General features: G+C 45.9%; 1 protein-coding gene across 4 annotated transcripts in view; it reads right to left on the reverse strand.

The window, feature by feature from the left end:
- The window catches only part of IGDCC4 (immunoglobulin superfamily DCC subclass member 4), an 88,865-nt gene that overhangs the window by 56,231 nt on the left and 17,997 nt on the right, over window positions 1-14,637 (reverse strand). For all 4 annotated transcript variants that reach the window (XM_039557784.1, XM_039557785.1, XM_039557786.1 and 1 more), the window contains exon 2: window positions 1,968-2,297. In XM_039557784.1, the coding sequence (XP_039413718.1) occupies window positions 1,968-2,297 (330 nt within the window). The remainder of the gene's footprint in view (window positions 1-1,967; window positions 2,298-14,637) is intronic.

A 14,637-nucleotide genomic window follows, 5' to 3' on the forward strand; every position in this document is an offset into this window, starting at 1 on the left:
GGCCTCCTCCAGCCTCCGGGCTCCCTGCTGCTTGGAGCATCCCCTCCCTCCACTGGGAAGCCAGCAGCCCTTACACAGAGGAGCCAGAGCTGCTCTTGGGGCTCTCAGGGGGGAGAAGTGAACTCCCACAAGCCTGAAACATGGCAGATGACACCACCAGCACCAAAGCAGTGTTGAGCAAGGCAGGTGCTATGAATCCCCAATGCTCCTACTTGTTACTGCAAGACTCAGTGGCACACAGAGTGCCCCACAGCCCTGCATGGGAACCTCATCCCAGGGAAGGAAAGACCCTGCAGGTCAGAAGGACAAGCTCAGGGCAGGAATAACACATCCCACCTGCTGAACAGGTTTTCTTCTACTGCCCCATCCTGATCAGCAGTCCCCAGGGCAATCAGCACAAAGAGTAAGTCCATCCACTCCATCCAGCTTTGGATAGACTGTGTTGAGTGGCAGGGGAAAAAACCCAAGGCTTTAAAATCCTCACTTGCTTCTGCTGAATGCTAATGGAGCAAGCACTTTTGCCCAACCCTCGGAACAAATCGAAGCAAGAGATGCATTTCATTAATCAATTCCCTTGCTGCTCCCCGCTCAGAAATGGGTATATTATGTCAGGTGCATGTGTGTGCCATGGAAGCAGCATTTTCCCCGTGAAGATGGTAATAAAAGGAGACATATGAGTACACACAAGAAAAGAGTTCACTTGAAATTTCCTGTTTCTGGGAGAAACACAGAAGGGGATGGAGAGAGGCATCACCCATGTATGCCTCTCTGGAAAAATCCAGGAGGAGGGAAGGGCAATTTAAGTCAGCCTCCCCGTTTTGAGATGTCTCCACTGTTTTAACTTGTAAGACATCAAACAATAAACCCAGGACCATAAAAGAGACACAGTCCATTGCCACTGTGTAAGAGACACAGCACAAACTTCAACATAAGTCACCCCTAAAAGGGAATAAATATATCCTAACTCAGGCTGTCTGGCACTGAGGCAGAAGCAGCTAAATAAATCCAGCTGGACTAATGACAGCTTTTCTACTCCAGGACTTCCACCTCCTCCAAAGCAATACCTGTGTGCAGGATGTCTGACTGCATGCTAAACATTTTCTGAGCAGAAAAGGAGGACATGCTGCAAAGGTCAAAGATTTTCCCCTGATCCGGCAAAGCTTCACCAGCAGTTCTGGTTTTATAGCACAGTGCTTACAGACTGAAACACTCACTTGGCCAAACCTAGATGGCCCCGTCTGGGGTACCAGAGCCTAAAAACATCCCATTGTAAAGGGGCTGCCAGGACATTCTCTCTGCACCTTCACCCCCCACAGCTCCCATGGTGTGCTGTGCAGCTGTTTTCAGCAACATTTACACAAGTCACTGTACTAGAGAAAAGTGCTACTGTATTTGTATTATTTTCTAGCCTCAGCTATTTGGTAGGTCAAGGAATCATTTATTTGCACTCACTTAAAATAGCCCCAGGAGTCAACCCTGAATACAAAGGAATTTTATTTTCAAACTCTGTGTGGATATTCAGCAGTTCAGATCTTGGAGTGTCCTTCTCGATCCAAACAAAAACTGCCCTGAAGAACCCTTTCTTTCACCTCTTCCATACAAAGAGATATTCACCTCACAGGCTGTCATAGCCAGACCCCCCAACAGCCACCTCACCAAGCACGGGGTGCTGCACTCAGGGCTCTGAAGTTCTCTGCAAAAACAAGCACTATCTTTTGGAGAGAGGAGGGTCCTGTTTTTAATTCATAGTTGATGGCACTTACCTGGGGGAGTTACACAGGATGTTAACACTGGGATAACAGGAAGACACCACTGCTTATTTGTGCACTATGCCCAATCCCACCTATACACCATTATTACGGTTTTATTTCCCAGACATTTTATCTCAAGCTCCTGGGGAAGCAGATTTCTGTATAAATACCAGGAGGAAAAAGAAAGAAAATCAACAAAACCCCCAGAATACTTACTTGAAAATCTGACTGCAGCTGTTTGACTGGTGACAGTCCCTAGGGAGCTGTGAGACACACAGGAGTAATTACCCTCGGCAACAGCCCTCTCGGGATATTTACTGTCCTTTGCCACAGCCTGGGATGAGATGAAGAGCGATCCATTTGGAAGCACGTGGAGATGTTCCTGCTCCACTAATGGAAACCCATTCTTCTTCCATGTGATATTGATCACTTGCTCAACAGGGGTCAGGTTACAGTCCAAAATCACCACCTGGTTTGGCTCCAGTATCACCTTTGCAGGACCAGCACTACAGCTCAGCTCCAGAGAACCCCCTTCCGACAGCCTCCCTGCAAAGAGAAGACAGTGTGCAGTGGGGGTTGCTTTCCTTGATGAATCACATCCCAGTTTTACACAGCGAAGGAACTGTGGCTGGAGGTACCAGGTGAAAACCAGCCCTGTTGGGTGACCAGCACTGCCCGTGACTCCTGTGCTCTGCATTCTCCATCCCCCATCCCTATGGCTGTACAACCTGCACCATTTCTGCCCCAATGGGCCCAGCAGCCACCCCTGTTGTCCACACTTGTTTCCACACTGGATTCAAGCAGAAAGCAGCTGGAAGGAGGTGAAGAGGTGGTAACAGTAAGAGCAAGCACCAAAGATGCAGTAAGGACCCCAATCTGCCACGGCTGCCCTGGCAGGCTCCCCTCTCATCTGCACATCAGAGCGTCCTCCAAGGCTCATCAACCCCCACAAGACAATTAAGTGCAAAGAAAAGTATCCAAGCCCCATGTGGCACGTCAATGCCAATGACCACAACCTAGTTAGAGCAGCTGCCCCTCTTACTGGCAGTAAGAGCTCAAGTCCAGCTAGGAAAGCAGCAACTCCCACTGATGTTCATGTTCTGGGAAACACATTTCAAAGGAAAGACAACAAAAGAACAGTTAAAAACATGACCTGATGTCTCTGAGCATTTTATCCCATATAGGTGAATCCAGAGTGAGAATAGATGGATGCATTTTCCCCACTACAAAAAGGATAATCCAACTGTTTGCAGACAGTACCCAGCACATGCCCTTAGGCAACCTTGCTGCTGCAGCCAGAGGCCAGAGCAGTGACCAGCAACAAGCTCAGCAGAACATCTCAGTCTGGCTGACTTCCAAACCCACGTACTCGAGGGGGGCTCCACCTCTGAAACAATGCTCAGCATTTCCTAAAAGAATATTACCATTAATAAAATGCATTTGCCGTTAGAGTTCTCCAGAGACACTAAGTCAATGTTAGCTGGCAGCACTGCTTCCACACACCAGCAATTTCAATCTCTGCTGCGCTCAAACCATCACCATCCACTCTTTTTATGGCTCCGCTCCAAATTATTTTGTCACTGCTCCAATCAGAAATGTTTCCTGCCTCTATAACAAGTTTATCAACACTGGATATGAACCACATGGCTCCTTGCCCGTCTCCTATCACAGAAGGCTACAGATTAATTTTATAGGAATTCAAACACCCTATTAAACCTGCTACTACCTACTGCTGATAAAAGGGCTGCACTTTAAAAGAGTGTGTGTTAAGCATGCAATTAGGGGCAATGACACGCAAAATTACATATGCAGGGAGATGGAATTATTTCGTGGCGTGTGCTGGAAACCGCAGGTGCCCCTGGAAGGAAGGGCTTAATTCCATCCCCACGTGTGGCTGATTTGGTGCCTGTGGGGATGGGAACTTGTGAGGTTTGACACCTCTGCTGGGTTGTACAATGACCACTGAGAACTTGGTTTTGGCCAGCTCTGTCCCTTTAGTGACAAGGAGGCCTTACAAGAACCCTGCCTGTTGATTGCCATTGTTATGGGACAGAACAGACCCTCTTCTGTCACCTTCACTAGGACATCCAGGGGGCAATCTCCCAGTCCCCAAATTCCAGCAGGATACAGAGACGTCCATGTCACAGTCAGCACAACAGCCAGCTACTGTACTCCGTGACAAGGAGGCAGCCACTGCCAACTGCCAGCACAGAGCTATCTGCAAGTCCCTGGATTTAGCGTTTTCCCACATGCTGCTATCTCACACTCTGCACAGAGAAAGCACAGCCAGAAGCAGCAGGCATCACCGAGCTCCCACTGTGCACACACCACAGTGGAATTTCTGGATTTGTCAGCCAGCACTGCCATGGCAGGTCCAGGTCAGGCAAATGCCACCAAGTGTCCTCCTGAGGTAAGGGCAATTCTGCCCATTCATGCCTCCTAGGGCAGATTGGTCCTTTGAGGATCACAGCAAGCTACAGAACTCAGTGGCTCCCCAGGAGGATAGAAGCAGGGGAACATGAAGCTGAGTTGAAAGGCTGCCCCAGATGTACTGGAAAGACATTGCCTCTGGAAACCTTTCATGCAAGACAGCTGGTACCAAAAAACTGTATGAAATAGTGAGAAATTTAGCACACTAAATACCTGTGCAGGTGACATAGACAAGCACAGGAGAGGGTTAACAGCTGGAGAAAATTCAGCTGAGCTCGGGACAGGAGGCACACTCAGATGCTGTCGTGAGAACTCCCATTCATGTGAGAATCCTCATCCATGGAAAAGCAGGGACACAGATACTTCTCCAGAGGGATGTCCCTGTAGCAGCTGCTGCTGGCAGAATGTCAGCAGGGCTCAGCCAGCCTGTGTGTACACACCACCTCTGTGGAGGCCGGGCTGCTACAGCAAAGGCTGAGGTATGTGACACAGAGCTTATTCCAAAATACTTGAAACTTTGTTGAGTAAAAAAAGGCATTCTTTGCCTTTCCTTACACTTGTAATTTTTAGAAGTTCCTGCTCATCTCTTAGGGAAACACAGCCTGTGTATCTGTCCTATTTTCTAGCTTCTTCAGACAGCAATTAGAATGGCACTTTGCTGAAAATACTACTCCTCTTCCAAAGGTGAAGTGCGAGGGGACAGCCAGGAATAGAGAAGGGATCTGCAGCACAGCTTCCCATAGTAAGAAGCAATTATCAGCCTCTCAAACTTCAATTCCTTAAAAAGTCAGCTCAACCTACTTGCAGCAGAATAAGAACAGAACACACTTTCCATCATGGCAAAAAGAAGTATTTCTTTTCAAAAACATGTGGTGATGTTTCTACAGCTCTAAACCACCCAGCTCTTCTCCCCAAAGTCAAAACCTACCTGGATCCAAGCTTCTGCTTGGTTGGTCAAACACGTGTGACCACCCCTTCTTGTTTGTTATTTAACACAGCCTGGGAAGGTCTCCAGCTGGGCAAATGAAGCTCCCACCCAACACCAGACTGCTCTGACCTGTCCCAAATCATCCAGCCCTCCTTCCTGCCCTTTTGGCCCCCAAAATACTGCAGGCTTTTGGTGACAAGCCATTTGCACATACAGAGGTTGAGCAGCAGGGTCCAGGGTGCAGACCTGGCATTGCAAAAAGCCCCAGTATGACTTTTGTCCCAAGATGTTCAAAGAACTGCATAAACACTTCCTGATTAAGGAAAAAATACCTTGCAGGCTCTGGAAATGTAGGAGGAGGTCTGGTTCAAAACACCGCACTAAATTAGCAAGCCTGACAACGAGATAAAAGCCCCTTCAAGGGAAGGGATCAGAAGAGAGTAAAATTAGTCCAAGTGAGATCAAAGACAAATGAAATCAGGAATGTTAAGTGCTTACAGAAGCTGCTGACTATTTCCAACCTCCACTCTTCATCCTATAGTGACAGAAATGGATAGGACCCTGTTTAAGCACAGAGCCACATGCTCATACAGCCTCCTGCTAACCTAAACCCTCTTACCTGCTGGAGGTGATGCTGTAATGAATGTAATCAAGGTGGGCTTCCAAGGCAGGAGCCAGAAGGGCTTTTTACACATCCATCCCAGGCAGGTGTTCCAGCTACAGACCTCTGCTTTGGAGCCAGACAGCTTTTTGCTTTTGACTCCTCCTGGAAGTAGTTTCAACTGCTGAGCTATTCCAAGGTGGGCAGTAATGGCTCTCAGATCATAAATGTATGTGCACACTCACACACTCACTTGTAGATACACATTACATGCTTGTACATTCACATACACAGAGTTCTGGGGGAAAGCAGATGTATTCAAACACAGAGCATGACCTGGAACGAAGGGTCTTCTATGTAGCAAGTTAAAAGCATTTTGTTCCCATGAAAATTTCTGACCCAGGTTCTGCAGGGTTTTTTCACCCTCCCCCATGTTGCTAACCCCTAGGCTACATTGTGCATAAAAACAGCCCAGGAGAAAATGTTCCTTTTCTCCCATCTATTTCCTCACTTCCATCAGCCATCCATCCACCTCCGGCATCCAGGCCCAGTGAAGTAAATTTAAAAGTCTCCTGTTGAGTGGCATAAAAAACCAGGGCGTTTCAAATGAATAAAGGTTGTCAAATCTTCAAGGCACAAAGCTGTCCTCTGCCCTCCATAGGTGCATAGCCCCTGCCAGCCTGAGTTCAGATCCAAGGCAGGCATCTGAAAATCCACATTAAACCAGCCAACAGCCCTTCCCAAATCACACATCTCAGCGTCCAGCCAAACCTCACTCCTATCATCTCCTCTCCCCAACATCAAAGGGAGGCAGGAATAGCCCAATGCACCACTGAGTAAAGGGGAAAAAGAATGGATTCTGTTGGGTTTTAATTTCAAATCTATAACTAAGCAGGTGAAGGGTGAGTGAGCAACACAGCGAGGTCGATAGATTCCTGACAATGCAATTACTTGGGCAGAGGTGAGACCCTCATAGCAGTGATTTTACATCCAGGACATGCAATACTCCAAGCCCACAGAGCTGGGAGCCTTCACTCCATGACTAAAAACAGCACAAACCCCCACCTGTATCCTTGCACACAGGGCTATTTCCCTCCCCTTTTCTGAGGTTTAACCACTTAAATCAAGGTGGAAAAACCTAGACAAGGGAGATGCTTGCTCTGGTGAAATTTTGGCTATCAGCAGTAAACATGTCCTTGAGCTCTGCTACACACCACGAGCAAATAAAAGGTTACTGTTCAACAGGAGACAAATGGCTTTGTGTGGAGGAGAACAAGTCGTGGTTTAGTAATTACCGTGGAAACAAAACATTCAGGCATAAACCAAAAGGGATTCAGTGCACTGGCATATCTATGCTTCTTTTCTAGCACAGCTGAAATCACCTGATCCACGATCCCCAAGTAAGGTCCATAAGACTGACAGCATATCTCCATCAATTCTATCTTCTCTTCAAGAAACTCATTCAGCTGTGGAAAGCCGAAGACATTTAGGCACACACAAGATCCCAAGGCACAACCACTCCTACAAACCCCAGCCCACTCAACAATTCCAAGGCTCAGACCTTCAATTCAAGGCAGGGGAGGCCCATCTTTAGCATAGCTGAGAGAGGCCCCAGGAGCAGCTCAAGGACACCCAGCCCAAAGCAGCCAAACCACTGACAGCCTCCAGTGCCTTCCTGTGAAACCCCTCAAACAGTCCCAGCCCAAAACAAAGAGAGCTGAGCCAAGCCAGACAAGACCCATTACAGCACAGGCCTTGGGAGATTAATACTTCACAGGGAGCAAAGTACAAGGGTTTCTAATCTGACACACTTCCAGAGCTGACATCACTTCTAATTCTTGGCAGCCAGAGATTTTCCTGGGGAGCCGCTGTTGTGCTGCAGGTCCCACAGCCTGGAGCCTGGCCAGCACGTTTCCTATTCCACACACATCTGGCACTTTGAAACTGGCTTGTGCACCTTGCAGAGATCCAGCCAAAGAAAACCTTCCCAGGAGCAAGGCAAGTGGCTCAGGCGAGGCAAGCAGAGCGCTCAGTCATCGTGTGTGTTCTGTGGGATATCAGGCCGTAAGAGGAAAGGGCTCCGCTCTCCCCTTCACATCCCACAGGAGGTGGCAGGAATTCAAACTGCATTTGAGCCTCTGCACTGTCGCCTGCCTTAATTTATGTATTTATTTTGGATGTTGAACCCGTGGAACTCAACAGCACAATTAATCTTATTTAATTGGGAGTGAACAGCACTGAAGAAAAGTGAAGTTACTCCTTCCAAAGGGTTTTCCTACCTCTCAGCAAGCCAACTACTGTGCCATTGTTCTGTTTAATGTAACCTTCTGCCGATGCTCTTCAGAGGCTCTTAGAGCTGTAGAAAATCTTTACGTTCCCATTGTCTAATTCAAAGAGTGACTATACTTCAGTGTGTCACCATTAAAGCAACACAAAGCTCTCTTTCTTCTTGGAAACTTTATGCATTGACAATTACAAGTCAATAGCTTGGTCTCAGTCTGTTTTTAGGGCAATTGCACTTGGCAAGTGGTGACCCAGAAAGAAATCTGGATGAAGGTCTCTGACAGTCTGCATGCTGGGTGCTCGGCAACACCAGCACTGAAAGGAGAACCGGAGGAGCTCTGGGCTTGGAGCACCCCACTCCCATGATCTCTGCAGAATGGGAGGCTGAAAGAGGAGCTGGGCACCTAAATCCCCTTGTGCATCACTTGTTCAGCCCCCCCATGGCACAATAAAACAGAAAACATTCTTCCACTCAACCGTAAAGGAGGCCTGTGAGACAGAAGGGTCAAGATCCCTACATTCCCTATTCAGTTACCAGATGTTACTGGAACTTTCTACCTTGTAACAGCAACACGAATAAGAAAGTTACACATTCAACACCCATTAAGCCTCTCTGGAACAGAAGGCTCCTAAAACTAATCTCCAGAGCTGCTGAAAAGACCATTTCATTAAGACTCGATATCCAGGCACAATGGAGCAGTTCCAGTGCTGAGCAGTGCTCACCAGTGGGAAGCCAACCTTATCCTAATTCTGCATGTAAACAACCTAGACGGTTTATTTAATAATGCAGCATGTCCCACTGCTGCAGGAGTATCTATCCAGCTGGCAGCAAGGGACTCTCAGATCATCCCCTGTCACTAAGCTGATCCCTGCCTTTCATGAGCAGCTGGGTGCCAGCCCAGCACTGCAGGTAGCAAGAGGCAGCATGTGGAGAGTGTCACATTGTCCCCACGTCAACGGGCTGGGTAAGAGGCCATGCCAGGAGCAATCCCCTCTCACCCTGCATAGATCCAGCTGCAGTCATGGTGTATGTACAGTGTCCTGGTCACTCCCCAGCTTTGGCCTGGTGGTGCTCCTCAAGTCCTAGCACACATCTGGACCCAGGATGGAGTACTGGCAGGGAAAGCTGGAGCATGCAATTCTCCCCGAAGAACAATGCTGGCCATGAGCCTCTGGCCTTTGTCCTGTTCAAATTCCCAGTTCAAAATAAGAAAGCAAAAGGGATGGCATGAAAGAAACATCTAAAACACATGCAACACTGCATCACTGTTTATGGGCCATAGCAGGAAAGAATGATATAATCTAAAGCCGTAATTACAATAAATAGATGTGCTGGTTTGGGCTGGGATTGAATGAATTTTCTTCACATGGGGAAGTGAATACCTTTGTGTATAAATATACACCAAGGAAAACACCAAGGAAATAAAACAGCTGAAAAGGTCCCCATGGAAGTATTTTTGAAGATGCTCCTAACACTGAAGTCAACTGAAGCTGCTCATTTCAGCCACCCAAGACCATCAAAGCCACTAACCCACGCAGCCCTGGAAACTCTAACCTAAGTAAAATGCCAATCAATTTCTAGAAAGGGCTATGTGCTCTCATGCTTCCACAGAAGCATCAGATTTGCCCAAATATCTGTCTACAGATGATGCCTAACAGACAGGGACAAACACCATATCAGCTCTCAAGATCAAGCTCATTCTCATTGAGATGTGTGTTATTCTGATGTATCCCGTGCAACAAATGGTCCAGAAAGATGAAACAAATCAATAGCAGTAATAATCTATTCATCATGTTGAATTGTCAGTGGCAATTATAACAGTAAAGTGCTTGACTTCTGCAAAGGTTAAGCTTTTGTATTTCTCCTCTCTGACCCCAGAAAGGTTTCTGAAGGCAGATGAAGTCTAGAACTTCAAAATCCAGATTTGCTAAACTCAGCCTTTTTCAGGTCTTCTCCTCAAGGTGTCTCACAGCAGAACAGGGAGAGGTGTCCCTGTGTATAGCAATATAAATGTCAGCCTCCCTTGCACTGAAGGATGCTCAAGGTGCCGAAGTGCCTTAAACACTAAAATCCCTGAAAACCTCTCCACAATCCCCACACTGCCCAACCCAGGGAGGATTGAGCTGTTCCTGTGCCTTTCCCAGCTGCTCCATGCCAAGCACATGATGCACCAAACCTCAGGCTTCACTCTGTAAACATCTCCAAGGCAGTGTCCATCTCCCAGCCCTCATCCTTCCCTTCTTAAAAAGCCAAACAGGAACAGCTGAGACGATCCCTGCAGAAGCTGCCACAGGCACAGGATGCATAGGAAACTCAGGACAGCCTTGGGTTTGCATTCAGAGATTTACAGTGTGGAGGCACATTAAAATTACAAGCCTGAACAAGCGCACTGGAACAATAACACATCAGAGTCCCGTAATTGGGCCCTGAAATACACTTAGTGAAAAACACAGACCAGCTGCAATGCTGGAAATGCTCCTAATGCAATCCAAGGTAATTATTGGTAACAGACCATCAAACAAGTGCATTAATATGCTCTGATCAGAGAGAGAATCAGATGGACAGTCTGGCACAGCAGCTTGTACCTGCAAATTATTTAAATTATTTGAAAGAGCAAAGCCCCAAAGCCCTAGAAACACTAACTCTAATGAAAGTTATTAAATGCTATTTTTGTTATCTGCTGGTGTTAACATCAGAAGGCCCTTTTGCTGCAGTGACTGTAATTGTGCTGCTGAGGGTCTGGGCTGAATAAGCTTGAGATTTGCAGACTAAAATGACTGCCTTGGATTTGCATGATCTCACCGACACCCATTTAAACACATACTGACTTCCTGCATTTTTCACTGATGTTGGAAAGGAAAACCAGTTATTTTGCTTTTGTGAGATGCACAAGTTCCTGATTTTACTTCATCATACATACACTTTATCTGCAAATGACACAGAGGAGTCTGAAACAACATCTCCTGTTACAACATTACCTATTTTTATACTTCAACTGTTTCAGTTTAGCATATTTTTAGGATATACTTTCATCTCTTCATGCCTGAGAAAGCTAAAAGTATGCAGTATGATACAAGCTTCAGTATCATCCCTCTTGAGAATAGTCACTTAACCAGAAATTAATACTGCCAAATAAAAACAAAAAAATCCTTCACCTGTGGGCTACAGTTTAAGAGTATTTTGGAGCTCTTTTCCCCTGGGTCATGGACTTTGCATATTCCAAAGATACAAATATGAATACGTTAAATTGAAAAATGTTCAGTTCCGACAGCAAATATTTTATCAGTCAAGTTCTCATCACCCTACAGTATTTAAAAAAAAAAAAAAGAAAAGAAAAGGCAGCATACCCAATGCTAAACCTTGGGAAAAGTCAAAGAGGATTGAAACAGTGTCCCCACTCCAAGTCTGAATTTAGCAGCCAAACTTCCCAGCTAATACATCCTGTCCTCTCTACCTGATAATTCTTTAGCCTTTGTAACTCAAAATTTTATCCACAAAATGCAGTGTAAAGCTGTGGAGCAAGCTTTATCAGAGCCCATCCTGCTCCTCCCTCATTTTAAAGACCTCCAGAAACTTGGGCTACACTTTACAATTTCAAAAGAAACACACCACCTGTAATCTTATTTTCTTTTTTTCACACTGCAAGACAGGCATGCTTCCAGCTTTAATGGTGCGCCCAAAGACTCATCCACCTCCAGTGAGAGTCAGAGGCACCTCCAGTGAATTTCATGACCTGGTTCATGGTCCATTTTGCTTCCCAGCATGCCAGGCATGTTGCATGTCACCACGGACAGCAAGAAAGCTTGGCAGCAAAGGAAAGAGGAAGAGCATGTTACAGTGAAAGGACATGAGCCCTTTGACTCTGCCCTTGCTTGGGCACACAAGGCTTGTGCTTGGAGTGCCAGCTTGGCCCCAGAGCCCCAACTCGCCCACCACAGCTCTCTGCAAAGGAGGCAGGCACTGACAACAGCTGCTCTTAATTTATTAGTTGTGTCTGTTCATGATCACCAACCCTCCCTAGGATGCGCCACTCCAATCACAGCCAGACAGAAATGGTGAATGTGACTCGAGGCAGCGGAAAAAACACTTCTCCATCACGTGTGCTTTACCCTTCACAGGCTCCACTTCGAGTTGTCCTGCCTGTCATTAAAAGGAACTCACAACCCGCTGCTGAATGATGTACTGTAATCAATACAAATAGCCACAAGATCCCCTGGAAAGGATGTGGGAGCACTGCTCAGCAGCGATATTTATGAGTGCAGGATCCCACAGACCAGCGCAGTCCCAACTCTCCTGAGTATTTCCACTATTTACACTGAGATCAGAAAATTAAAATGATATTTTATGCTTAATGGTTCGAACAAGACCTGTGAAGTCCTTCTCTCGGTCCCATTTACAACACAAATGCCAATGACAGAGCAGCAGATGGTCAGAAACACTCCCCTAGAATATTCAGGCGATTCAACTTGAATCTGTGCCCAAATCATTTAACTTTAATGGATTCTTTCATTAACAACCAAAGAAAGGGAATATGGTTGCCAGGACATTAAAATCACTTTTTCAATTATACTGTTATAAAATCGAACAAATTAGCTGTAATTCTTAGCTGAAGCTTAAATGGAAGCACGACTTTATGAAAGAAATGAAAATTGATTTGGATTAGTGGGCATCAAGGGCTTTTTAAAAATTAACAAGATTCTTATGACTTCATAGCATGGATGGATTAGCTGGAGGTTTTGCTGCCCTGTGCTTGCTACCTGCCAAAGCATGGCAGCTGGCTTCACAGCATTCGTTACAGCAGGGTTTAATTAGACTGAGGGGAGGGGATGCAAGGATTGAAGCTGGAAACAAAGTTCTAGAGAAGCTGGGTGGTGTCTGAATTCACCTTTTGGACCTAGCCCAACAGGGTCTTGGCAAAACTCAGGGAAATCAAAACCTCTAAGCTTTAGCAGGACAAGGTCTACAGGCTGTAGTGTTTAGCTCGGGGTGGTCTTGCAAAACTGTACCGGATGCTTCACAACCACAAACAAAAAATCAAGCCCAAGATGTCCGCTATAAAGAACACATAACTTTAATGCGGGCTACTGAAAAAAAAAAAAAAAAAGAAAAAAAGAAGAAATACCCAACATACCACAAAAACATAAACCAGGTAAGGATTAACAATGGAAGCAGCAAAAGAGCAATTCATAAAGGAAACAGGAACTGTAACACTGGGCACCAGGATACAAGTTACCTACAACACAGAGCAATGGGCTCACACTAGGAAGAAAAATGTCCTTTATATTGTATAATATGGACTTAATGAAAGAGACCTTCACTGAACACAACTTGCATTGATCCTAAAGACCAGGAACCCTAAGATGTACTTTAGAGAGCCATCCCCCTGCTAGGGAAGGAAGTGATTTGGAACTGTTGCCCAGAAAAAAGAGACTGAAACCAAGCTGGAGACTTTTATACCTGCACTGGACAAAGCCTTTTAAAATTTATTTATTGGAAAAAAAAAAAAAAAAAAGAAGAAGAAAAAGAAGAAAAAGGCACGACAGGGAACAATCCTGTTTTGACCCCTTTGAGCTGGATGGGATGTTTCAGTGCTCAGGCTCCACCCCGAACAACTCCAGGATGATGCACTGCCGAGAGCACCTGCCAGCTGGCACAACTGGCCTCTCTGTAAGATAAATGCAGCAGAACATTTCAAAACCATTTTCATGAAATCTTGCAACACAAAGCACTTTAGATTACTCCCCTTTACGAGTCAGCATTTCATATTTAGTTATTTCTGCTCTTTATTGCAACGCAGAGGGTGGCAATTTGCATCAGTAAAAGACGGCTGGAAAAGTTAATCTTTCTTTGGACAATCCTTAATATTACTGCTTTGCCATAATCCTGCTGGTTCATCACCCTGTATCTGGCTTTCAGAGTAATGCCACAGAGTAATGTTCTCCAATAAATCAAGAAGAGCTTTACCCTTTGAACCAAGCTTTGAATTGCAATCGCTGTGGGTCTCTGTGTGCTTGTTAGCAGGTCTTATATTTAAGAAAACAGGAGAACACATTTTAATCCAGAACCTTTCAAGCTCCACGTGTCTTTGAGATCTTTTAATGATTTAAAAATCAGAGCACCCTCTGGTTTTCTGCTAGAACTAATGGCAAGATTTGGCCTAGTAGGATGGCAACTACGCACACAAAATACACATAACCAAGACCTTTATCTTGTCTAGGGTAGGGATCTGAAAAGCCTGAAGTTGGTAAGAAAGGAGACCCACCGATGAGACTGTCACCGACAGTGATCTCTTTGCAAGGCAAAGCAGAATGGGCTTCTCCAAACCAATGCTTTAGGCCGAAGGTGACTTTTATTTTTGCACCACTGCAATGGCACAAGAGCAGGCACACAGCAAATTAAGGTGCTTCTGCTGAATGGCAGCAAATGCCAGGGTAGGAAACAGTAATTTCCAGTCAACAGCATAGGAACTTCCTGACCCAAACTGCCTGACCCAACCCAGCAGCACAGATGAACACTAGCAACCGTACCCGTGAAATCTGGCCTCCAGGCTCACGCTACTCCCCGGCAGGAGCAGGTACAAGAACTGGCACTTCTCACCACACTGTAGGCACCAGCACCTCTGTCCATCAACTGTGAGTTAAAA

Source organism: Corvus cornix, chromosome 10, assembly GCF_000738735.6.
Source record: "Corvus cornix cornix isolate S_Up_H32 chromosome 10, ASM73873v5, whole genome shotgun sequence".
In the NCBI taxonomy this organism is placed as follows: Eukaryota; Metazoa; Chordata; class Aves; order Passeriformes; family Corvidae; genus Corvus; species Corvus cornix.